This window comes from Alligator mississippiensis, chromosome 1 (genome assembly GCF_030867095.1).
Source record: "Alligator mississippiensis isolate rAllMis1 chromosome 1, rAllMis1, whole genome shotgun sequence".
Taxonomy (NCBI): Eukaryota; Metazoa; Chordata; order Crocodylia; family Alligatoridae; genus Alligator; species Alligator mississippiensis.
In genome coordinates this window covers 483,362,679-483,387,350 of record NC_081824.1, presented here as the reverse complement: position 1 = coordinate 483,387,350, position 24,672 = coordinate 483,362,679, and the positions used below count along the sequence as shown (strand labels likewise).

General features: G+C 62.1%; 3 protein-coding genes across 3 annotated transcripts; 1 reads left to right on the top strand and 2 right to left on the bottom strand.

The window, feature by feature from the left end:
• Nucleotides 1–108: 108 nt before the first annotated feature.
• FHIP1B (FHF complex subunit HOOK interacting protein 1B) lies at nt 109–7,424 on the top strand. The gene is made up of 12 exons (XM_059723561.1): nt 109–126; nt 455–712; nt 828–1,466; nt 2,002–2,160; nt 2,280–2,366; nt 2,561–2,728; nt 2,925–3,004; nt 3,364–3,533; nt 3,842–4,777; nt 5,641–5,819; nt 5,925–6,087; nt 6,448–7,424. Exons 2-12 carry the CDS (start codon nt 572–574, stop codon nt 6,741–6,743), a joined length of 3,018 nt encoding a protein of 1,005 aa, XP_059579544.1. The 5' UTR covers nt 109–126; nt 455–571; the 3' UTR covers nt 6,744–7,424.
• Nucleotides 7,425–7,497: 73 nt separating this feature from the next.
• C1H11orf42 (chromosome 1 C11orf42 homolog) lies at nt 7,498–8,480 on the bottom strand. The gene has a single exon (XM_059725190.1). The coding sequence runs from the start codon at nt 8,478–8,480 to the stop codon at nt 7,614–7,616; it is 867 nt and encodes a 288-aa protein (XP_059581173.1). The 3' UTR covers nt 7,498–7,613.
• A 7,587-nt stretch (nt 8,481–16,067) lies between these two features.
• Nucleotides 16,068–22,305, bottom strand: LOC106739193 (olfactory receptor 51E1-like). Its single transcript, XM_014600181.2, has 3 exons — nt 22,297–22,305; nt 21,193–21,724; nt 16,068–16,090 (listed from the first exon to the last, which is right to left on the bottom strand). The coding sequence occupies exons 1-3, from the start codon at nt 22,303–22,305 to the stop codon at nt 16,068–16,070; spliced, it is 564 nt and encodes a 187-aa protein (XP_014455667.2).
• Between the last annotated feature and the right edge of the window lie 2,367 nt (nt 22,306–24,672).

The window sequence follows — 24,672 nt, the reverse complement described above, 5'->3', positions numbered from 1 at the left end:
GCGCGCGGGCGGCGGCCAATGGGCGGCGGCGGCGGCGGGTTGCGGCAGGCGGGGGCGGGGCGGGCGCGCCCCCTGCGTCGGGCGGCGGCGGCGGGAAGATGGCGGCGGCGGCGGCGGCGGCGGGCGGTGGGTCGCGGGGGGGGGTGGCTCCCCTCCCTTCCCCTCTCCTCCCCTCCCCCTCCCGGCGGGTGTTCACTCTGGTCCCTAACGACGGCGCTGCGCCGGGGCGCGGGAGCTGCGGGGCGGGGCGGGGCGGGGCGGGGGGGGGAGGCGGCACTGACAGCACCAGGTGCCGCGGGGCCCTTCCCCCCCGCCCCGCCCCGCCCCGCCCCGCGCGTACTTGGACCTTGCCCAGCTGCACCCTGGCCCCTCCCGCCGCCACAGCTGCCTTGGCCCGGGCTGCGCGTGTCCCCTCTGGGCGCGGGCCCGGGCCTGACCCCTGCCTCTCCCCCAGGCCGGAGCCGTGGCACTAGCATGGGCATGGCCCCGCCGCGCGCCCGCCTGCCCCGGCCCGTGCAGCTGCGCCCGGCCGGCGCCGGCTGACCCGCTCGCCCCTCGCGCGGCCGCCCCCATGGACAGGATGAGCTGGCTCAGCAAGCTGAACCCGCGTGCCACCGCGGGGCACCGGCCCAGCCGCGGGCCCGGCCTGCAGAGCCCCGTCGCCGCCGACCCCGAGACCTGCCTCATGGTCTTCAAGAACCACTGGGCCCAGGTGAGTGCGGGCGGGGGTGGGGGGCATGCCGCGGCGCGGCGCATCGGGGTCCGCGCAGGCGCGGCAGGCGAGATCCAGCCGTGGCAGGTTCCCGGCTGAACGCGGCGCCCGGCAGGTGCTGCGGATCCTGGAGCCGCGCGGCGCGGGGCCGGGCAGCGCGGACGACCAGAGCGCGGTGCGCAACCACACGCACCAGCTGCTGCAGCTGCTGGCGGAGGAGCGGGCGCGGGCGGGCGGCGCGCCGGGCCCCATCCTGGACTTCGTGCTGGCCGAGGACCTGCTGGAGCGGCTGCTGCGGTGGCACGTGGCCGGCGACTTCGGCGAGGAGCGCCGGGCCGAGCAGCTCAAGCTGTACGAGGTGCTGCTGGGCCAGGCCCGGCAGCCGCTGCTGCGCCACGCGCCCGTGCTGCGCCCGCTGCTGCGCCTGCTGGGCCTGTGCGCCGCCGCGCCTGCCGCGCCTGCCCTGCAGGCCAGCCTGGTGCTGCTGCTCAGCCAGCTCTGCGTCTGCGTGGCCCGCGAGCCTGGCCTGCTCGAGCGCTTCTTCTACCGCCCGCCTGGCCCCGGCCCCGGCTCCGGCGCCGACTCCAGCTCCGGCCCCGCCGACCTGCTGCTCTTCTCCCTGCTCGTGCCCTTTGTGCATCACGAGGGCGTCACCGGGCAGCAGGCCCGCGACGCGCTGCTGCTCATCATGGCCATGTCGGCCGGCAACTGCACCGTGGCCTCCTACATCACCGATCACTCCTACTTCTGCCCGGTGAGTGCCAGTTCAGCCCCGGTTTCTTCGCCCCCTAAGCCTTCCACCCTTGCTGGCTCAGCTGCCCCATGCCCCTGCCTCTCCGGGGGGTTTGAGGAGCTGCCCTCTGTCCCCATGACATCTGTGGGGCAGGGCAGGGTGGAGGCCCCTAGTGCCTTCCTGGCTCCCTGCAGGAAGCCAGGGCTGGGCCATGCCTGCTGGCTGCCAGCCTGGAAGTGGTTGGGGCTGGCGGGGCCTGGAGCTGCTAACCCTTCCCTGCCCGCGGCTCGGAGCCTGGCTGATGCCCACCCCGTGGCCCCCACTGCCCCCCAGAAGCTGTGGGGGGGCTGGTCTTGCCCCATTGGCAAAGCTGTTCTGGGAATTAGGGCCAGGACGCCTGGGTCCTCTTCTCAGTGTCCCCGTGCTGCTGTCTGCCTCAGTTTCCCTATCCCAAGGGACTGGCTGTCTGGGGATGGGGGGCAGGGCCTACTGATTGGGGCTCTGCTCCGGCCCTCGTGCTGCGGCTGAGCGTCCCCCACCTCCCCGGTGCCCCCAGGTGCTGGCCACGGGGCTGAGTGCCCTGTACTCCTCGCTGCCCCGCAAGATCGAGGTGCGCGGGGACGACTGGCACTTCCTGCGGCGTGAGGACTGGGCCGGCGTCGCCTCCCTCGCGCTCTTCATGAACTCTCTCGAGTTCTGCAGCGCCGTCATCCAGGTGGGTGGAGGGGGAGAGGTTCCTGGGTGGCGGAGGGGGCCCAGTGGCCCCGATTCTGCGAGCCGCCGCAGGGGCAGGAGGGGACCCTGGCGTCCCACGCTGACAGCTCTCCCTCGCAGGTCGCCCACCCTCTGGTGCAGCAGCAGCTGGTCGACTACGTCCACAATGGGTTCCTGGTGCCTGTCATGGGGCCGGCCCTGCACAAGGTGGGGGCTCGCGCTGGCCAGGGGCGGTGGGGTAGGAAGAGATCTTTGGCACTGTGGCTGGGTTGCGGTAGGCCTCAGTTTCCCCATGGAGAAGGGGCCTGGGCAGGGTTCCTGATGGGGGTGTGTACGCGTGTGCACGGGAGGGAGCGCAGGGTTTGGGCCCACACATAACCTCGCACCCCGATCTGCGGCAGACGTCAGTGGAGGAGATGATCGCCAGCACGGCCTACCTGGAGCTGTTTGTGCGCAGCGTGGCCGAGCCTGCCCTGCTCCGCGCCTTCCTGCGCTTCATCCTGCTGCATCGGCACGACGGCGCCACCATCCTCGACACCCTCGTCGCCCGCCTCGGCACCAACTCCCGGGTCAGCCCCGTGCTGCGTGGCATGGCGGGGGTGGGGGGAGAACGGGGACATGGCCCAAACCATCACCAGCCTGGAGAGTGCCCTGGCCTGGCCTGGCCCCTGCCCCAGGCTTGCCCTTCCAGCCTCACCCACCCTGGTCCTGGGGGAGCCCAGCCACAGCTGCCTGCGCTGACCGGCTGTGGCCATGTTCCCCCAGCTCTGCATGGTGTCGCTGAGCCTCTTCCGGACACTGCTGAGTCTCAACTGCGAGGATGTCATGTTGCAGCTTGTGCTCAGGTACGTGCCCCGAACCCCACCCCCCACCCTGGTGCCTGGCTCTGCCGCAGAGCTGCTTGTGCCCAGCACCTGCCCGCTGACCACTTGCAGGCAGCTGCAGGGAGGCTGGCACGTGTCTGGTGCGGGAGAGCTCCTCCCTTCGTGCCCCCCAGCTGTGGTGCTCTCTCCAGCCTGGCCATCAGGGCCTTGAGCCGTCCTGGCTGGGGCTCTGGGGCATTGGGCAGGGGCAGGGCATGGAGGTGGTGCAGATCTGGGAGTCTGTTCTGTGCCGGGCAGGCAGGGGTGAGTGTGCACATAGGTGTGCCAGCTGCCCCTCAACCCCGGCAGGGCGCGGCCATCACTGTCTCACGTCCCCGCAGGTACCTGATCCCCTGCAGCCACGTGATGCTGAGCCAGCGGCGGGCGGTCAAGGACCTCGACCTCTACGGCCGCTCGGCCGCCAAGTTCCTGTCGCTGATCCCGCGCTGCTGCCACCCTGAGAGCCTGCCCCCGCCTGACCGCGACGAGGAGCATGCCACCTGGGCCAAAGGTACCGCTTGGACCCCATCACGCCTCATCCGGTCATTCCCCATCAGACCAGGTCACACCCTGCCCCATCACGCCGTGTCACACTTTGTCACACCATGCCATGCTCCTGCGTGTCCTCTGGGGGGTGGGTGCTGGGGAAGGCTGTTTATATCACCCCGACCCCGCTCTTGGGGTACAGCTGAGCAGTGCCTACCTGGACCCTGCGTGCCAGGTCCCGCACCCACCAGGGTCTAGCACCTGGAGCCCCCAGGGCCCGCACTGCCTGTTCCACCCTACAGTTATGGCCCTCACCTGCTGCATCTCTTGTAGGCCACGGCAGCCCCAGCGTGGACACGTCGTCTGTAGTGACCGTCCCCAAGCCCGCAACGCCCTCCCGCCTCTCCTTCTTCATGCGGCAGCAGAGTGCCAGTGGAGCGGAGGGGTTGGGTGCAGTGCCACGCTCGCCTGGCTTGGCCTCTCCCGCCAGCAGCCCTGGCCATCGCCCACCCCGCTGGGAGGAGGTGGCCGAGCTGGATGGCAACTACCTGGAATACCTGCGTGACGCGCGGCTCAGCGTTGACCGCTGCGCTTGGGCCTGCCGCGTCTGGTCCGCCCCCTATGACGGTGAGCGGCCTGGCCCCGACAGCCTGGCGCCGACGCCCGCCCCCGCCCTGCCCATCAGCCCCGACCACTTTGGCCACGGCCCTCCCACCCCCCGGACTAAAAAGAGGGGCCTGCCCGAAGAGGCAGGGGGCTCATCTGCTGGCCCTGGGGACAGCCGGCCTCTACCCGCCCCTGATGCCCAGGACCCTGGTGCCCTGGTGAACGGGGCACCTGAGTCGGGACGGCCCGGAGGAGGTGCGGAGGGTGCCGTGACGGTGAAGAAGGTGCGCCGGTGCCCTCAGGCTGAGCGGGAGGCCCTCCCTACCGAGAATGGGGCACCTCAGCCCCCAGCCCCGGGCTGGGAGGGCCCGTCTGTGGACTCGCTGCTGGATGAGCTGCTGGCCCGGGCGCCAGCTGAGCCCAACGGCGCCGGTTTGAGCATCGAGAGCTTCTCCGAGGAGCTGCAGGAGCTGGAGGCTGCCATGAGGAACGGTGGTGGGGGGCCGCCTCGGGCCCAGCTCCCTCCTCCCCATGCAGAGGAGGACGAGGCTGAAGACGAGGACGAGGCCTTTGCCGCCCCGCCGCGGCCTGCCGACCCTCTGGCCCAGGTGCTTGCCAGTCCCCCGCGGGCCCTGGGACCCCCGCCCAGCCAGCCCTTCACAGGTGAGACCCCCCGCCTCGTGGCTGAGACGGGGATGGGGTGCTGGGTCCTGACTCGTCTGGGCCGGGGTGGGAAGCACTTCCCTGTCAGAGCAGGGAGGCTGTGGAGTAGATGCCAGGGGTGGGTGTGGACTCCATCACGGCAGGGGTTCAAGGAGAGGCTGGCTGGGCACTGGTCAGGGATGATCTAGGTGCCGCAATGCCTGTGCTGTGCTGCGGAGATGTCCCAGGTTTCTGGGCTGTTCTGGTTGCCCCCTCTCCCGCTCCTTGTGTCAGGGGTTTTTCAGCCTCCCACAGAGGCGCTGGGTGCTGGCTCAGCCCAGGCTGGAGACGGGGACTGGGCTGTGCCAATGCTTCTGCTGGCACCAACTCCGCAGGGTCCTGGCTGGAGGGTCTTGCCTCTGCGCTCAGGATCAGACTGATGCTGCACTGGGAGTAGGAAGGGATTTCCGCCTTGCTCAGACCGATGCCGACTAGGGGGGTTTTTGCCTTTCTCTGCCTCGGCCTGGGTTCTCTTGCATGCGTGTGGATAACCTTTGATAGAAGCAGGATGTTGGCTGTGGTTGGCTGTGGTTTCCCCAGAGGAGGGGTGGGGGCGATGCCTGGGGCTGTGTCAGGGGCGACTGTGTCATGCGGCTCTGAGGTCGCACATGAGGTTTGTCTGCGCTGGTTTGGATGGGGCTGATCCACCTTGAGCCGGGGTTGGACTGGATGTGACCCCGCAGCTCCCTGCCAGCCCTGTGACCGGATAAGGGTTGCCCCTGGATTAGGAGCACCCCCTCCCACTGGGGCAGGGCACTGGGGAGAGGAGCTTTGGTGGGGCAGGGCAGGCATATGCACCCCATGACGGCACCCCCTCCCTGCAGGCCCCTTTGTGGCGGTGCTATTCAGCAAGCTGGAGAACATGCTGCACAACTCCCTGTACGTCAACGTGCTGCTGACGGGGCTGGTGGCCCAGCTGGCCTGCTACCCCCAGCCCCTGCTGCGCTCCTTCCTGCTCAATGCCAACATGGTCTTCCAGCCCAGCGTCAAGTCCCTGCTGCAGGTACCGTGGGGCCAGCCGTGCCGCACCGCGCTGCAGGGGAGGGGGCAGCTCTGGGTGGGGGGGTCCGGCGGTGTGAGGCCTGACACTGTCCCCCACACCCGGCAGGTGCTGGGCTCGGTGAAGAACAAGATCGAGAGCTTTGCAGCCAGCCAGGACGACTTCCCCGCGCTGCTGCTCAAGGCCAAGAAGTACCTGATCGCCCGTGGCAAGCTGGATTGGGGGGACACCCCGAATGCTGCCCCTGCCCTGCGCCGCTCCGACACTCTTGGTGAGCCCGGGTGGGGTGGGGGGCTGCGGGTATCAGTGCTGATAGCTTTGGACCTGGGTGGGGAGGGAGGCTCCCCACCATGGCCTGGCTGTGTGCCCTGCCATGCAACATGCATGATGGCGCGGTGGTGTCTGTATGTGCACGTGTGTGCGAGTGAGCGTGTGCACGTGAGCATGTCTGTGTACGTGTATGAAGTTGCAGCCGTGTGCTTGCATGCATGCTTGCGTGTGTGCGCACGTGCTGCGCTCATGTGTGTTCATGTTCACGCATGGACATGGGTGCGCACCTGCGGTTCTGCGGGGCTAGGCGTTGCAGGTGCCCGGCCCCACCTGACACCCCCCGTTCCCGCTCTGCCTGCAGTGAAGAGCCGGAAGCCGTCGCTGGGGGAGCTGCTGCTGCGACACACGCAGAGCCCGACGCGGGCGCGAGCAGCGGCACAGCTGGCGCTGCAGCAGGTGCGGGAGGGCCCGGTGCTGCAGGCGCTGGCGGGCGCCGGGCTGTTCCGCGGCGCAGCCGAGAAGCAGGGCGAGGCGCTGCGGGTCAAGAACGCCGTCTACTGCGCCGTCGTCTTCACTGAGTTCCTCAAGGAGCTGGCGGCTATCGCACAGGCCCACGCCGTCACCTCGCCCTTCCTGCTGGAGCCGCCCGAGGAGTGACTGGCCGTGGCCGTGGCGGCCCGGGGGCTGGGGGGGGCTGCGCGGTCGGCCCTCCCTTTCTCCTCCCCGGCAGCGCCTCTTTTTAACTTGCCGCCAGGACACCACGGACCTTTTTAATTTATTGGGATGAATGTTCGCGGAGGGTGCGGTGCAATACGGCCGCGGCCCCCTCCTGCCCCTCCCAGGCCTGATGCTGGCCGGAGCCCACGAGTGCCTGCCCCCCCCACCGGCCAGGCCGAGCGGAGCCCAGCCATGGGCACGGTGCACTCCCCACCCGGCCGGAGCCGGGGACCACGGGGGGGGGGGTGGCAGGGGAGCAGGGCCAGGCCATGAGCGGGCTCAGGACTCCTGGGTCCTCTCCCTGCCCTGCAGCCGTGCCCCTGCCTCGGTTTCCCCATCGGTGGGGACCACGGCCCCTCCACCCGGGGCGTGAGTGAGAAGCCGGCATTGTATCCCCCCAGCTCTGGGGGGGGCCAGGTGCAGGGACCTGGTCGGGCCCTGGGGGCTGTCAGGGGGGCCCAGCTGCAGGCCAGGGACGGGCTGGGCTCTGCCCTGTCCCAGGGGCACCTGCCCCATCACCTCTAGGCAATCAGCAGCTGCCCCCGGGTCCTGCATGGGGGTGGTGCGGGGGGGGGGCCGTCTGTACCCTGCACTGGGGAATAAAGGACCTGCTTGGAGGCAGCCACATGCCTGGGTCTCGGTCTGCTCCTGGGGAGGCCTGGGGGACACAGCTGGGGGTGGGGGCATGTGCCTGCGTGCTGGAGTCCTGTGTTAGCACGGCCTAGGAGGTGGGGGCCCTTCCCGCAGGACACGGACGCGGTGCCGTGTGATGTTGGCATGTATTTTGGTGCCTGTCCTGGCGCCGAGGCCTCAGGGGTCGCTGTCAGAGTCGGCGGCCAGGCTCTGCAGCAGGGGCAGCGACATGGAGTGCCGGTCAGGCTCCCTGCGGCGCCGGCGTGGCCACCAGGTCCGCAGCCGGGGCTCGGGGGGCTCGGTGCGGGCCGGGGGCAGGGCCCAGGCCAAGCGGGCAGGCAGGGCGCGGCCCAGCGGCTTCTGCGGCCCCAGGACGCCGTCGGGGCCCAGCGCCAGCTTGAGGCAGGTGAAGGCGAGGGGGCCGGGGCGTGCCAGGCGCCGGCTGCGGGCCACGCCGTCCTGCATGACGGTGAGGACCAGGCTGGTGCAGCGCAGCACCTGGTGCACCACGTAGATGCTGCGCTGCGCCCGCAGCCAGGGCAGGTCGGGCCACAGCGCCACGCAGCCCGGCTCCAGCGCTGTCTCCGGCACCGCCTCGCGCCGCGCCCCGGCCAGCACCACCGCCACCTGCCGCGGCACCCCGGCCACCAGGCGCGTCTCCTCGTAGCGCGCCTCGGCCTGCGGCCCCCGCGCCGGCCCGCGGCCCGCCAGCGCCTCGGCCCCCCGCACCGCCAGCTTGTCCAGCCAGCCCGCCGGCCCCAGCGCCCGCGCCCGGCCTGGCACCCACGGGCCCCGCTTCACCAGCACGGCCAGCAGGTCGTAGGGCGCCGTGCCCGCTGCCCACAGCGCCCGCGTCGCCACGGCCGCCGCGCCCAGGTGTTGCTCCGCCACCTGCGGGGGTGCGCGTGAGCCGGGGTGCCCCTGGCCCGGGCACGGGGGTCCCCGGCCGGTGCCCGCCTCCCCCCACCCCACCTTGTCCCGGATCAGCGCCCAGTGCGCGTCTGCCTCGGCCGGGTCCAGCACGGGGGGGCCGCCGTCCGCCATGGCCTCGCACGCACGTGTCCGAGCCGGGCCGGGCCGTGCGCTCACAAAGCCGCGCCCATCACCGCCGCGCCGCGTCGCCCCGCCCGGCGCGCGTCGCCTTCCCGGCCGCACGGCTCGGCTCGGCTCGGCTCGGCTCGGGACAGCCCGGCTCGGGACGGCGCGTCCCGCCGGACAGGTGTGTGCATCCCGGCTCCAGCCCCTTCCCATCCCCGCCCGGCGCCGCGATCCGCGGTAGCTGGATCGACGCTCCCGGCGCTGGACGCGCGGGTCCGCAGCCCCCTGCTCCGGGACACCTGGCTCCACGACCTTCGCGGCCCCGGACACCTGGGTCCGAACTCCCCGTCCCGGCCTGGCTCCGGGCTCCTGGGTCCAGGACCTTCTCTTGGTTCCCCCAGCCCCAGCCCGGGCACCTGGGTCTCCCGCACCCCCACCCTGGTCCGGGGCAACTGGGGCCACGATCTCTCCACCCCGACCCCCCCCAATATATCTGGGACCACAATCCCCCCTTCCCCCGACGCCTGGGTCCGGGATTTCGCCCCCCCCGGGCTTTGCAGGGGGCAGTTCAGGCTCCAGCTCATCTAAAATTGATGCCCAGCCGCAGGTCGGGTTTCGCAGCAACTGCAACCGGAGCCGGTGGCAGGTCGGGGTGGGCAAGGGCAGGGGCAGGGGCAGGGGACGGGTGGGGCGGGCTCCTGGGCGCAGCCACCGTGCCCTGGTGGTGGCTGCATCTGGGCACAGGGGGCCCTACAATACCCCCAGACCCACCCCAGAGGTGGCTGCACCTGCGCACAGGGGGCCCTGCAATACCCCCAGACCCATCCCAGAGGTGGCTGCAGCTGGGCACAGGGGGACCCCATTGTACCCCCAAGACCATCCCAGAGGTGGCTACACCTGGGCACGGGGGTCTTCATCATACCTCCAGGCCCACCCCAGAGGTGACTGCACCTGGGCATGGGGGGGTCCTCGTGAAACCCCCAGGCCCACCCCAGAGGTGGCTGCATCTGGGCACGGGGGTCCCTGCAATACCCCCAGGCCCACCCCAGAGGTGGCTGCATCTCCGTGGCCACGTAGCCTCACTCCCGTCTCACTGTCCCCTACAGGCCCCGGGAGGATGGAGCTGGCGGAGCCGGAGGCGGTGGCGGTGGCGGAGCCGCGGGCGGTGCTGGCGGCGCTGGGCCGTGCCCAGGACTGGCTGGAGGCACTGGGGCAGCGGCAGGCGGGTGCGGCGGGGCGGGCACGGCGCTCGCTGGAGCGGGCGCTGCTGGCCGTGCTGTGGCAGGAGCAGCGGGTGCGGGCGCAGGCCCAGGCCGAGCGCGGGCGGCTGCGCCGCGACCTGGCCGCCTTGCAGGCCGCCAACGACCGGGCGGCGCGGGCGGGCGCGGCCGAAGCGGCAGAGCTAGGCCGGGGCCTGGCTGCCCTGAGCGCCGGCGTGCGGGCCCAGGCCGAGGCCCCGCTGCCCGCGACGCTGTGCCAGGAGGCCGGCGCCCTGCTCGGCCGTGCCATGGGCCTGTCGCTGCGGCTCACCACGGCCCGCTTCGCCCCGCGGCAGGCCGCGCCTGTGCTGGGCGAGCTGCTGTGCGAGGAGGAGGCGCTGGGCGTTGCTGAAGGGGAGCCTGTGGCCGCCGCAGCCGGGAGCCCAGAGCCGCCACGTGACCTCCAGCCGGGCCTGACCGTGGAGGAGCCGGCAGCAGGGGCAGACCGGGCCCCCACCTCGCCCTACGCCAGCCCGGTGCAGGAGGCCTCAGGCCCGGAGCCGCCGGGCGAGGCGCCGGCCCCCGGCAGCCCGTGGGTGCAGGACGCGCTGGTCTGGGCGCAGGCCGTGCTGGTGCCCGAGGGCGACTCCGACAGCGCCGAGGAGCCCGAGCGCCCCGGAGCCGCACTGGACGCCCGCCCGCCCGCGCCTGCTCTGGTCCCCGAGGCCTTGCCCCGCTGGGCTTCGGCGGACTGCCTGGGGCGGCCGGGGGCCGCCGTGCCGGTCTTGCTCAGCCGCAGCTGCCTGGAGCTGCCGGGGCAGGGCGAGTGCCGGGCCCGGCCCGTCTCCCCCTCCAGCAGCGCCCCCGCCGGGGGCAATTTGGAGGGGCCCTACGGCCTCAGGCTGGCAGTGCCCAGCACCCCTAGGCCATGCCGGGCCGCGCCGGGCCGCGCCGCCGGGGAGCCAGGCCCCGTTGCTGACCGCCTGCTGGTGCAGCTGGGGCAGTACGGGAAGGGCCGCGGGGGCCTGGACCTGCCCCACGGGGTGCACGCGGGGCCGGGCGGGACGCTGTACGTGGTGGACTACGGCAACCGGCGCGTGCAGGTGGTGGAGGTGGGCGGCGGGCCGTGGCGCCAGGTGCCGTTGCGGGGCCGGGCTTACTTCGACGTGGCGGTGAGCGCGCGGGGGCTGCTGGCGCTCACCAACACCGGGGAGCGGGCCGTGGAGCTGTACAGCCCCCAGGGCGCCCTGCTGCAGGCGCTGGCCCTGCCAGCCGGCGCGGCGCCCCGCGGCATCGCAGCCGGCCCCTGCGGCGAGTTCCTGGTGGCCGACACCAAGCAGGGCGCGCTGCTCCGGCTGGCGCTGGACCGGGCGGCGGGGCGGCGGCTGGAGCTGCGCGGCACCGTGCCCGGCTTTGACAAGCCGTACCTGGTGGCCGCCAGCGCCCGGGGGCAGGTGGCTGTGTCGGAGCGGGGCCTGGACGGCGGCTGCTGCGTGAAGGTGCTGGGCACCGACCTGCAGGTGCTGCGGGTGCTGGGGGCCCGCGGCGGCCCCCGCGGCAGCCCGCTGCTCTCCAGCCCCTGGGGCGTGTGCCTGGACGAGGCGGGCACCGTGCTGGTGGCCGACTGGGGCCGCGAGGCCCACAGCGTGCTGTGCTACCCGGCCGCCGGGCCCGGCCGGGCCGTGGTGACGCGGGGGCTGAGCTCGCCGCGCGGGCTGGCGCTGCTGGGCGCCCGGCGGCTCGTGGTGGTGGACAGCATGCACAACTGCCTCAAGGTCTTCCAGTACCGCTGAGCCGGGGTCGGGGACGGGGACGGGCGACGTGGCCTGCTCTGTGCTGTGTGAATAAAGTGCGCTGCCCCCAGGCCCCGCGTCTGTGCGCTGAGCTGGGGCTGAGCCGGGGCAGTGGGTCTGCCCTGATGGCAGCGTGCGGCCCCATCCACTCATCGGGCTGGGGGCAGTGGCCCCGTGATGCCGCAGCGTGTGGCTGGGACGGCCCATGGCAGCGCGACCATGTGCAGCCTCCTGGACCCCTGCAGCCGGGGAGGGGGAGTAGGGGGCTGCGGGTCCGGAGTGAGGGGCACCATGGGTGGGGGGACGGGGGGCTGTGTGGGTCAGGAGTGAGGGGCACCAGAACCCGCCAGACTCCTGCATGCTCCAGTGCGGAGACGGGAACTGGGAGGTGGCCCCAGCATGGAGCTGCCCAAGGAGACCAGGGCCCCAGCACGGAGCTGCACGAGGGGGACCAAGCCTCAGTGCGGAGCTGCACGAGGAGACCAGGCCCCAGCGCTGAGCTGCATGAGGGGGACCAAGCCTCAGTGCGGAGCTGCACGAGGAGACCAGGCCCCAGCGCTGAGCTGCACGAGGAGACCACGGCACAGCTCCCCCTGCCGCTCTCCGGGCCCCTCAGGGACAGTGACCCATGCCGGCCACCAGGGGCCCCTCTGGGGCGCCTCCATCTCTATGGCTCTTTGCTGCTGCACAGGCCTGGCCCTGGCCGCTCTCTCCAGAGCCAGCGACTCACTGGTTGGGGGGGAAAATGCTCCTGGGCGTTGCTAAGCAACACTGTGGCCATAGGAACGGGAGATGCAGCAGCCGCAGCATCCCTGGGGGACCAGGCCTGCAGAGCTTGGGCTGCCCTTGCCCCTCGCCCCCCTGCAAAGCCCAGGGCCCTGGGCCAGGGCGGGGGCCTGGTGTCCCCCTGTGCCTCAGTCACTCTGGGGTCACCTGTAGGACCAGGGTCGCGGGTGTGCGGCCACGGGGTTGCACCCCTGCAGGCCTCAGCTGGCCGGGGGCAGAAGACGGCTTTCCCCCGGGCAGCTCCCTGCTTGCTGGGCCGCTGTGCAGAGGCCCTTGCGGGCCAGGCTGAGCATGGGGGCTGCCCTGCTGTGCAGAGCCCGGGCATCCCGCTCTCAGCCGGTTGAGAGCCTGGAGGAGCCAGGAGCCCAGGCCCGGCAGGGTGGGAGTGGGGGGCAAGGAGCCTGCCAGGGGTGGGGGCGGCTCAGCCTGGCCTCAGGGCAGGCCTTCGCAGGCAGGGGCTGCTGGGCACAGCAGTGGGTGCAGGGGGGGCCGTTCCCAGCTCTTCCACCATTGTGCCCTTCCCTGCCCCTGCCTCGGTTTCCCCAGCTGTCAGGTGCAGACAACTCCGACCTCATGGCACAGATGTGGGTGCACAGGCCCTGTTCCCCCACCTGTGTTCTAGGGTGTGTACACGGCACCTGTGTGTGCATGCGTGTGTAAGTGTGCGCCTGTGTGTACACATGCATCTGTGTTTTGTGCACGTGTCTATACGTATGCATGTTCCTGCGTGTGCATATGTGTGCCTGTACGCAGGTCCTAGTGCACGCGCGGGGCTGGGCTGGAGCGTGGAGCTGCAAGGGTCAGCCGGATCAGCCGTCTCGGCAGCTGGCAGCTGGCGCAGAAGGACCAGCTGGGATCTGACAGCAGGTGTCACCCGAGCTCCAGCCCGGAGCCAGGGAGGGGCCAGTTCCAGCCAGGGGCCTGGCCAGGGCCAAGGAGGAATGGAGGGGGTGGGGAGGAAGGGGGCTCCCAGCTCCAAGGCTGCCCCAGCGCCTCTGCACACAGGCAGGAAGGAACAACTGGCCTCACAGTGGGCACACGCACACGTAATGATGCACACACCAATACACAGGGATCGGGGCTTGCATGCAACCACTGACACCCACGGGGCCACGTGCCAATGCATGCGAAGGGGTTTGCACGCAGCACATGGAGCCACGTGCTACTACACACGGCCAGGGGCTGCACACAGCCATGGATCCACACACCCGTGCACACAGACACAGCACAGCCCAGACAGCCATGCAACACTCAGGGGGCTGCACACATTACATGGAGCCACACACCAGTACAGGCAGATGGGGCTGCACACCGCACATGAAGCCACAGAATGACATGCTAATGCACACAGCCAGGAGGCTGTACATGGCACATGCAGCCATGGAGTCATGTACCAATACATGCCGATGGGGCTGCACACAGCCACTAAGCCACATGCTAGTCCACAGAGACGGGGCTGCACATGCAGCCACAGCACAACATGCAGTACAGGCAGCCAGGGGGTTGCACACAGCGCATGCATCCATGGCACCACCACATGAAAGTGTACACGGACAAAGGGCTGCACACAGTATATGCAGCCACAGAGCCACACGCCAATGCACGCAGACAGGGGGCTGTACATGGCACATGCAGCCATGGAGCCACACACACACCAATGAATGCACACAAGGGGCTGCACACAGCACATGCAGCCGTGGAAATATTCGCCAGTACGTGCAGATGGGGCTGCACACAGCCACCAAGCCACACGCCAGTGCACACAGCCGGGGGGCTGCACGCAGTCACAGGTCCACGTGACAGTGCATGCAGATAGCGGGCTGCATGTTGACCACAGAAGGGCTTATTAATGCTGAAATAACAAACTCCCTGGAAATTCAGAAACCAGGCAGTGCTTCTATTGAGCAACAAATCCAACCCAGAGCTATATACAGGTACAAGACCAGCACGAAACCTCGGTCGATATTGAAACAAATATCAAGGCATATGTCCAATACACAGACATACTAGGAGCAGTAGCTGGTTATTTGATCTAAGCGAAGCTGACAAGCGAGCAAACCCGTGTAGCCACTTGGTTGCAATCCCCAGTCACTCACTCTCTGGCTCCACTTCACACTCAGATGCACTTATATAGGCCCAAATCACCCCATATTGCAACACCCTTGCCTGCCAAACATCCACTCACTTGAGCATGCTTCCCGTGGTTTCACGTTACCAAGCATGCGTGTATCTAGGCGAGCCGAGAACTGAAACTCCTGGTCCCCTCGAGGGGTTGAAGGGCTCTCCCTTTCTCGACCCTTCCTCAGCTTAGATTATTGCACGTGTCTGAACGGCTGGATGAAACCAGCAGAAACCAAGTACGTTCCACGTAACAAATCTTCACCAACATTGCAGGCAGCACGTGCAGCCATGGAGCCACACGCCGATGCATGCGGACGGGGGCTGCACATAACACATGCAGCCATGGAGCCACACACCCATGAATGCAGACAGGGGGGGCTGGACGTGGCACACCCAGCCACAGAGCCACATGACAATGCATGCAAGTAGGGGGCTCGAATCACAGTCCTTTCCCCAGCCTCCGCTCAGCCCCAGGGAGGAAAGCCACCAGATCCCATTGGGCTCCTGTCTCCTCCCTGCCGCCACACCAGGAAGGGGAAGGGCAGGACGGTCTCCAGGGCGCGGGCAGCGATGTCCGCGCCCACGCAACAGGGCAGAACCAAGGAAGGTACAGCAAGGCAAGTTGTGGTTGGATATTAGGAAAAACTTTCTCACTAGGGGGGTAGTAAAGCACTGGGACAGGCTCCCCAGGTGCATCTACATGAGACGCTAACTGTGCAGTAGCCTACTAACACTGCAGTAGCAACCCGGGCAAAACCCACGCTAATATGCTACTGTGCAAAACCCATGCTAATATGCTAATACTGTGCTGTAGTATTAGGCTAACGTGCAAAAAACCCCCATGCACTGGCACTACTGCACAGAAGCACGAGTTACTGCACATTGATTTAGCACTTAGTTATCCAAGTACTAAACTTAATTCACAGTAACTATGGCACATTAATGAATGTGTAGACGCACCCCCGGAGAGATGGTGGAGTCTCCATCCTTGGAGGTTTTGAAGATCCGGCTGGACAAAGCCTTGGCTGGGATGATGTATTTGGGGCTGGTCCTGCTTGGAGCAGGGGTTAGACTAGATGTGACCTCCTGAGGTCCCTCCCAACCCTCCTTGTCTGTGATTTTATGCCTTGCTTGGTGGAACATCAAGACCATTACAAAGGAGAGAGGGTTGTTAACACCTGTGGAGTGAAGAGATCAGAAGGGTGGATGTCCACATGGCAGAAAGGGCACCTGGAAGGATATCTCTTAAATCAGCCTCTTCCCCTTCCTCCAAAACCTCTGCCAGAGACAGGACACGGGGCTGGACAGACCGTGGAGCTGAGCCAGCTGGCAGTGCCCAGGGTCCTGTGGGAAGCTGCAGCAATCCTTGCTGCACCCAACAAGATGATACACACCTTGGGGAAGCTGCTTTGCAATGAGAAATGTTAGCAGCATGGTCTACGGGGCACAGGTAGGTGCAGGTGAGGAGGTGTCTGGGAGCCGGCATCCTGGTGGAAACGTGCCCAGCTGAAGCTGAAGGGAAGCCAACACTGCGGCAACTCACCAAGGGCCAGGGTGGAGCCTGCATCACTTGCGGTCTTTAACACAGAGCTGGCTTGGAGGGTGGGTAGCGAGGACACTTCATACACTTGCGACTCCTTGCAGCTTGGAGGGGCCGTGAGCACTCGAGGGGGCAGGAGGAGCACACTGAAGGCTCATGCCAGGCGGGAGAGCCAGTCTGAAATACACAAGAGGAAATTTAGGCCAGAGAAAGGGGAAGTGCTGCCTCCGGAGCACAAATATATGATGGGGACCATAGTGAATTTTGAAAGGGGGCTGATGGCATGATGCATCGCGCTGGAGAACAGCATCTAGTTCAAAAGAAACGAGAAGCTACACCGGGGGTCTCAGGCTGGATTCTGGCTTGTTCAGCTTCCAAAACTTTGGAAAGTGCAGTTATCTGCTGTATCATCTATGACGTAGAAAAACACAAGGAACAGAATTAAATGCTGCTTCATTAGTCACAGGAAATAAATGTGCTTCCCTTTCCGATCTAGAAAACGCTGTTCAGTCTTCTTGAACATCCGGATCGCACCTCCAGTGCTTCCCTGAACGCTGTCTCCACCTGAGCTAGTGTTCACCTGTGTTAACAGTGGCAGACCTGAGCTGACAGGACAAGGAGCAATGAGCTCAACGTGCAGCAAGGGAAGTTGATGTTGGATATTTGGAGGGTGGTGAAGCACTGGACCAGATTACTTAGACAGGTGGTGGAGTCTCCAACCTTGGACGTGTTTAAGACCTGGTTAGACAAAGTTGCTGGGGCTGGTCCTACTTTGAGCAGGGGGTTGGACTAGATGTGACCTCCTGAGGTCCCATCCAACCCTTGTTTTCTTGTTTTCTATGATTCTGTACCAAAGAGGAGTCCAGAGGTGGGGAACAAAAGTGAGGATGAAGTTACTGCAAGGCCAGATGAAGGGGAAGAGGTTGCAACTGCCAGAAAGAGGAGGGCAGGATGTGAAGCAATGACTCTACGCTTGAGCAATGTACACTGTGGTCAGAGCTCAGGAAAAGTGCAGGGAGGTGGTGGAACGAGAGCAAAATGCCCGAGGACAGTTAAGACGGAGCTCAGCCAGGTTATGAAAGGAGCTCTGTGCCCTGGTGCTTGCAAGAGCCGTCGCTGGACTTGCTGAGCTATGAGGTCCTTTCCATGCCGGGCCCTGCCTTTCTCCATCAAGAGCGGTTGGTCCATGATGCAAATCAGCGTCCAGGCCCCCTTGTTGATCAGCAACCAGGGGAAGGAGAGGGTGAGAGGGTGCAATGCCTGCAGACGGTGCCACCTTCCTGGGGCCGAACAGGCCTGGAGAGCAGGCGGTGAGGGGCTGTAGTTGGCAAGAGCATGTCTGCCAGCGTGGAGGGCAGGAGGATTTATGGCTCAAGAGCGGCTCCAGCAAGTGCAAGCAGGACGGTCCTGTGGCCACAGCTGCCTGCTCTCCCCAGGCTCCTGCGGCTTGTCCCCAAGCCCTTCCCTTCACCTCACTCCAAGGCATCTTGGAAACCATCTCCTGGATAATTAGCCTGACGATTGCAATGAATTATTGTGTATTCACAAGGGTGGAATCTGCACCGATCCCGTCTCCCGATGAGGAGTGCAGAGGAGAGAGAAGTGGCACATAATTATGAGCGAAGGGTGAAGCGTGGCCTGAAGTGTAATGCTGCAGAAGTCTCACAACTGTCGAGTCTGAGCTCTGTCCATGTTCACCCCACAGATGTCCGTGGGCTTGGAAGGGATGTCAGATAGCCTCAGCCTGGACCAGCCCCTTTCAGGAGGCAGTTTACTATTGCCCCTGGATGAGGGGTTTGTCCATGGCAGCTGCAGAGCCCAAGCTGGGGGAGGTGGAGGAGCTATTTTTGGGCCAAGCATCTGGAAACTAAATCCCTAATTCAGTGATGCTCACCTGGTGCCACAGGGATCACAGGAAACATCCCCTTGTGGGTTCGAAATGGGCTTGAAGATAGGAAATAACAAGTGAGTATCAATAGGCAGTTTTCAGGATGGAAAGAGGCAGACAGTGAGACCGTGGCTGTTTAACACATTCATTAATGATACCAGATGAAAATAGGGATTTCTAAATGTCGGGCTGCTAACGTGAATAGGCAAAGAAAGTCAATAGGGATCTCTTATGACTGTCTCTCCCTATCCAAGAACCAGGAGTCATAAAATGAAATGCGTAAGCCATCATTTTGGGCTCAGGAAAGGGGCATCAGACACTACGTGGAGCCTCTGCAAGTCAGGAGGAGGGCTAGAGGAGGGTGAACGGGCAGATGGCCCAGCCTGCATTAGGCTGCACTAGGGTGGGCTCCCCCAGGGAACGTAACAAATAATATAATGCGCAGTAACTTAGCAGCCGAGGGCGTATGGAAGACTGCTCTTGACGACGAATGATTTTGTCCAAGATGACTTTTTGTTTTTGGAGACTTCAGAGAGGAATCAGTGAGGATGTGGGGACTGGATTAAAAAAGGGGCAGGGGGTGATGTTCATAGAGAAGTGGGAAGGGACTTCCAGAGGTCACATGTAGTCCAAGCCCCGGCTGAGGCAGGACCAGCCCTGTCCAAACCAGCCCAGAAAAGCCAAACTCTTTGTCAAACTACCCTCGACCCTGACACAGCACCAGACATCACACCCGGCCCTGCCACAGGGAGAGCGGGGGGGACCACGGCAGCCAGTGTCCTGATTCTGCAAAGGTTGTTAATAGACATTTGAGAGATCCCAGGCAAACGCCGTGCCCTGACTAGAGAGCAAGGCAAAACCCTCCCAGTCCAGACCAATCTGACCAGGGGGGAAATCCCTTCCTGACCCCAGGTATGGTGATCAGTCTGAGCCTGAGCGCAGGGGCAAGACCCTCCGCCAGGACCCTGTGGGGTCGGTCCCAGCAGGAGCACTGGCACAGCCCAGTCCCATCCCCAGTGCCTATGGGGGGAGGCTTAAAACCCCCTGACACACGGAGCAGAAATTTGGGGGAGCAACCAGCAAAGCCCAGAAGCCTGGAAACTCCCCGTAGTAGCACACAGGCATCACTATGTTGCTTTTGATTAATATCGTTATGTTGTCATTGGGATGGAAATCAAGGAACACACATGTTTCTCATGTGGAAGCAGCCAAAAGATTTGATGTGCATCGTTTTTGGTCAGAAACATATGTCTTAAGGATTTTAGGATATTAATAGACGCTATGAAGGGTCATGTGGCCCTTCCCCCCTTGCATGAATGCAGGACAGATCTTCTTGAATGAGCCCCCTCCAGTCCTTACCCATCTCAGCTCCGTACAGCAAGGTGGGGATCACAACTGCTGGATAAACCATGAGCTTGGTTTTAGATGTGATGGCGTGATCCTTGAACACTCATTGCTTCAGGTGTCCGAAGGCTGCACTTGCACATTTGAGACGATGTTGGATTTCTTCATCAATGTCACCCTTCTGCGAGGGATGGCTTTTGAGGTATGGGAAATACTCAGTGTTGTCCAGAGTCTCACCATGGACTCTACTTTCCTGCAATCAAAAGCCCTTGCTTTGTCTCCTGCCTTTGGGGCAAGAGTGTTTTCACTCATCCTTCGAATATTCAAACACCATGTTCATGTCCCTCCTTCACCTCCTTTTCTCCAGGGTAGACAAACCAAGTTCACTCAACCTTTCTTTGTACCCTTTATCATTTCTGGACCTGTTCATGATGCACCTACTAATGCATGACCAAGTGCAGTTAGCTCTGCTAATTACTTCGTCACATTGATGACGCATGTTCATCTTCGAGTCGACAACGACTCCAAGATCTCTTTATGCCGCTGTGCTGCTGAGCAGGTCATCCCCCGCCTATAGATGTGCTGGCGATTCCCTCTCCCCAGGTGCAGCACCGTGCACTTGTCCTTGTTGAACTGTATCCTGTTGTTCCCTGCCCACTTCTCCAACTTGTCCAGGCCCACCTGGATTCGGTTTCTTCCCAGCGGTGTGTTTGCTTCGACTCATAGTTTGGTGTCATCTGTGAATTTGGACACAGTGCTCGATGAAGACATTGAACAGCACCAGCCCATGCACCAAGCCTTGGTGGACCCCGCTGCCCACATCTTTGCAGGTCGATACCGACCCGTCCACCACCACTCTCTGGGTACAACCCTTAAACCAATCTGCCACCCAGATGACTGTGTAATCATCTATGGCAGAGCCGTTCAATTTATTTATATGAATAGGATGGGAGACCATGTCAAAGGCCGTCTTGAAGTCGAAGTAGATGACATCTACCTCGACTCCTGCATCTAAGCTTTTAGTGACCTGGTCATAGAAAGAAACAAGGTTAGTCAGGCAGGATCGACCTGCTATGAACCCGTGCTGGTTGCCCTTCAGCATTATATTACCCACTGGACTCCTACAAATGTGATCCTTGATAATTTTTTCAAGGGTTTTTCCAAGGATAGAGGTGAGACTAACTGGCCTATAGTTATCTGGATCCTCCCTTCTTGAAAATAGGCCCTTTTCCAGTCCTCTGGGACCTGACCTGAGCACCACGAGTGCCCGAACAGCCGTGCCAATGGCTCTGCTATGACACTGGCTAATGCTTTCAGCACTGTTGGAAGAAGCCCATCCAGTCCCGCTGATTTAAACACATCCAGCCCCTCCAAGTGTCTCTTTACTAGCCTGACGAAGGGTTTTTGAACCCGAAAGCTTGCTTAATAACTATTCTCCAACCATTTGGGTTGGTCTAATAAAAGATATCAAATTCACCCAAGGAACCTTGTCTTTACTAGGTTGGCACCAACAGTAGGTAGGCTGGTGTTTCTCCTGCTTCTGTCAGCAATGCATTTGGGAGATTTCTCTAGATCCATATTCAAGAATACAAAGGCAAAACACTCATTGAAGAGCTCTGCTTTGTCCCTCCTATCTGTCACCAACTGCCCTTGTCTGTCCTGTACGGTTCCTATGCTGCCCTGCGCCTTCTTTTTGCTCCCTATATAGCTGAAGAAGGACTTTTTGTTGTCCTCAATTTTTGTATACTCCTCTTTGGGAGCTACCTCCTGCTTCCACAGCATGTATGCCCCTTTTTTTGCCCTTAGGCTTTCCTGGATTTTCCTGTTTAGCCAGGAGGGTATCTTGGCCCCTTTGCCCCCTTTTCTATGTAGTACATCCCTACTGGCTGCTAGTGACCTGCCTTTCAGATGTTTACAAGTGGACTAAATTGATCCCAGGTCCCATCCATGGCCTCAGAGCATCTCTGAAGACTGTGCCAAGATAGCAGTGTTACATCTAGAAAACATTTTACATATCTTTGAGTCTTTAGAAAGAACGATGACTGACGATGAATGATGTTGGTTCTGCAGTAAGGCCACTTCCTCACCATCAACAAGGCCCCTCTAAGCAATGCAGCCAAGCCAACTTTTATCACAGCTGCATTGGTCAGCATGGAGATGTGCCGCAGGGGATCACAGATGGCCACGTACCGATCCAACGCCATGGCCACTAAGATGCCCGGCTCCACGGCTGTGAAGGAGCGAATGAAGTACAGCTGGGAATTGCAGGCACTGAACTCGATCTCTGTGGAATTGAACCAGAAGATGTCGAGCATCTTGGGCAGGGTGGAAGTGGGGAGGACCAGGTCGGTGACGGTCAGCATGCAGAGCAAGTACGACATGGGCACGTGGAGGCTCGGCTCCATCCGCACCATGAACAGGATGGTGAAGTTCCCCAGGACAGCGATGATGTGCATGGCACAGAAAGGGATGGAGATCCAGACATGGGCATCCTCCAGCCCTGGGATCCCCAGCAGGATGAAGGTGGAGGGGTTGGTAAAGACAGTCCCGTTGGCGTCCAACAAGGTGTGAGGTCCAGCCTGCGGGTCTCCGGCATTTATTGTGTGTTCTCACCTCTGGAAACCATACTTCTTATAGGTACTCAGACTCTAGCATTGACCGTGTCAGGACAAATGCCTGCATGGAAAGATGAAGTCAATATTAGGAGAGATGAAGTAGGTGTGAAGATCAGGTATTAAATGCAAATGAAGAGGCTGTTTTGATGGTTGCACCAAACCTGTCTCTTCATCCACCAAAAGTGACATTTTGATTGTACAGAGAAATGGTTCTGTGAACAGATGACTCTACGAATCCCAACCCCAAGGTCTGCGTCCCACAAACCGATGATTCTTGCATGCTACAATGTGGAAAAATCCATTATAAACCATTCACCTGGACACCAGTTTTTCATTAATGGGCCTTAAGGCAACAACACTGAAACTCTGGTAAAGCATCTCTGCTGTAGACATATTCCCATTCCTCCCTGAAGCTTTTTCATACATAAGCTGCTCACAAGTTTCACGCACTGGAGTAGAAGATTGTCACAAACAATTGCATCAAACAACCCCTTTTTTTAAATGATGGAGATCCATCTGAAAGCGAGGTCCCTCACCGCTTTCATGGGGATGCTTCAGAACCTTACTGCTCTGATGCTCAGAAACTTTTATTTTCCAGCCTCCGTTTATTCATGTATTCAAATATGAGAGTGGGGAAAATATGTAAATAAACCAAAAAAATCCATAAACCCCCCCCAAAACAAGAACACCTGACACCAACCTCAACAGCAGCAACAACTCCCCCAAAAGAAACCCATACCAAGACCTCTGCCTAAGCACCTCCAAGGTCGAAACACCTAAACATCTACCCAGGAATGACTTGAATGCCATTGGTGACGGCTGAATGGAAGCACGTTCTTAATTCAGCATTATGGCCAAAATAATGGCAATGTCTGAATGCACAAAAAAACAGGAAGCAAAAAACCAGTCATGCTAAGGCATAAGGATGCGGATCTAAGCAGACCTGGACAAGCTGGAAAGGTGGGTGAGGTGGAACCAGATGCAGGATAAATGCAGAGTGCTTCATCTGGGGAGAAGTAACCAGCAACATGAAGGTAGGTTAGGAGGAGATGTCCTGGCCAGCACGACGGCTGAAAGGGACTTGGGTTATGTCTGATCACAGGATGAACATGAGCCACCAGTGCAATGCTGTAGTCAACAGAGCTAATAGCATACTGGGATGCATTAGCCGATGCGTTGTGAGCAGGGCTAAGGAAGTGATACTTCCTCTCTACTCGGTGCTGGTGAGAGCCCAGCTGCAGCACTGTGTCCAGTTCAAAGGATCCAGGGAAGGGCCACAAGGATGATGAAGGGCCTGGAGGATGAACTTTAGGAGGAAAGACTAAGGGATGTGGGACTGTTCAGCCTGGGGAAGAGAAGACTGAGGGGGCACTTGGTGGTCATCTATAAGTGTGTAAGGGGTGAATATCAGGAGCCGGGAGAAAAACTATTCACTAGAGCACCCCAGGGGAGCACAAGGAGCAATGGCCATAAACTGTTGGAGGATCCGCCGATCTCAGGGGGTGCATGTGCACCTGAGTGCATCCCCTACGCGTCGCCAATCCTGACACGGACCCTGAATGCACCAGGGCTAAAGGGACAGCAGGTGTGCGATACTTGCATTGCTACAAAAATTATACAGTTGTATTGGAAAGGCTTACACCAATCTCTTTTGACATCAATGCAGTTATTAGATCGATTTATATCCCTCGGGACCTAAAAAGACTGCTGAAAAATCTGGCACTCTTTGGGTCAGAGAAGAGACAGGAGGACAGAACAGAAACCCCCCCCCAAATAATGTGCATATCGGATTATATTTTACATGGACAAACAGGGAATGATCCCAGCAACTAAACATTTGGAAGCATCAAACATTATCTAGCTGTCTATCTGTCTATCTATTTGGTTCTTCAAAATAGATCATTTCCCAAAGCTGAGGACAATGACAAGTAGAAGTGACTGGGAAGAAAATTAGAAAGAAAATGTGAATGGAACTCGACAGTTCTTTAAGAGGAATTTTAGATGCCTAGAACACCATAATTTTGCAATTAAATAAGAGGACAACTTTTTTTTTAGAAGCTCATTATGTCTAGTTGGCAGCTGGTATTAAGTGGGGTGCCCCAGGGATCACTCCTGGGGTGGGTTTTATTCAAAATGCTCATTAACAATCAGTGAGATGGGATGCAGCGCACCCTCAGCAAGTCTGCAGATGACACCAAGCTGGGGGCAGCGTGTAGCAGGTACACTGGAGTTTAGGGCTAGGAATTAGACAGACCTAGACAAATTGGAGGATTGGGCCACAAGAAATCTCAGGAGGTTCAACAAGGACAAGTGCAAAGTCCTGCACTTAGGATGGAGCAATCCCATGCACCGGTGCAGTCTAGGGGCGACGGGCTGGGCAGCAGCTCTGCAGAGAAGGACCTGGGGGGACAGGGGACAAGAAGATGGATAGGAGTCAACAGGATGCCATTGGTGCCAAGAAGGTGAACGGCATCCTGGGCTGCATTGGTAGGAGCGTCAGCAGCAGATCAAGGCAGTGATTCTTCCCCTTAATTCAGCACTGGGGAGGCCACATCTGGAGTCCTTTGTCCGGTTGTGGCCCCCCTACAGAAAGGATGTGGACATGTAGCAACAAAAATGGACAATTGGCAACAAAAATGATTTGGGGCCTGGGGCACGTGACTGGTGAGGAGAGGCCGAGGGAACTGGGCTGATTTAGTTTGGAGAGGAGAAGACTGAGGGAGGATTTGATAGCAGCCATCACCTCCCTGCAGGGGGGCTGCAAAGAGGATGGAGCTGGGCTGGTCTCAGTGGTCGTATTGGAAGGGATAACCTCACTCGTATACTATGGAGGACATTCAGTTTATGAAAGGTCGATGGCTTTCATAAGCACATGATGGCGAGTGGTAGCAGGGACCTGGATGCAATGGCCC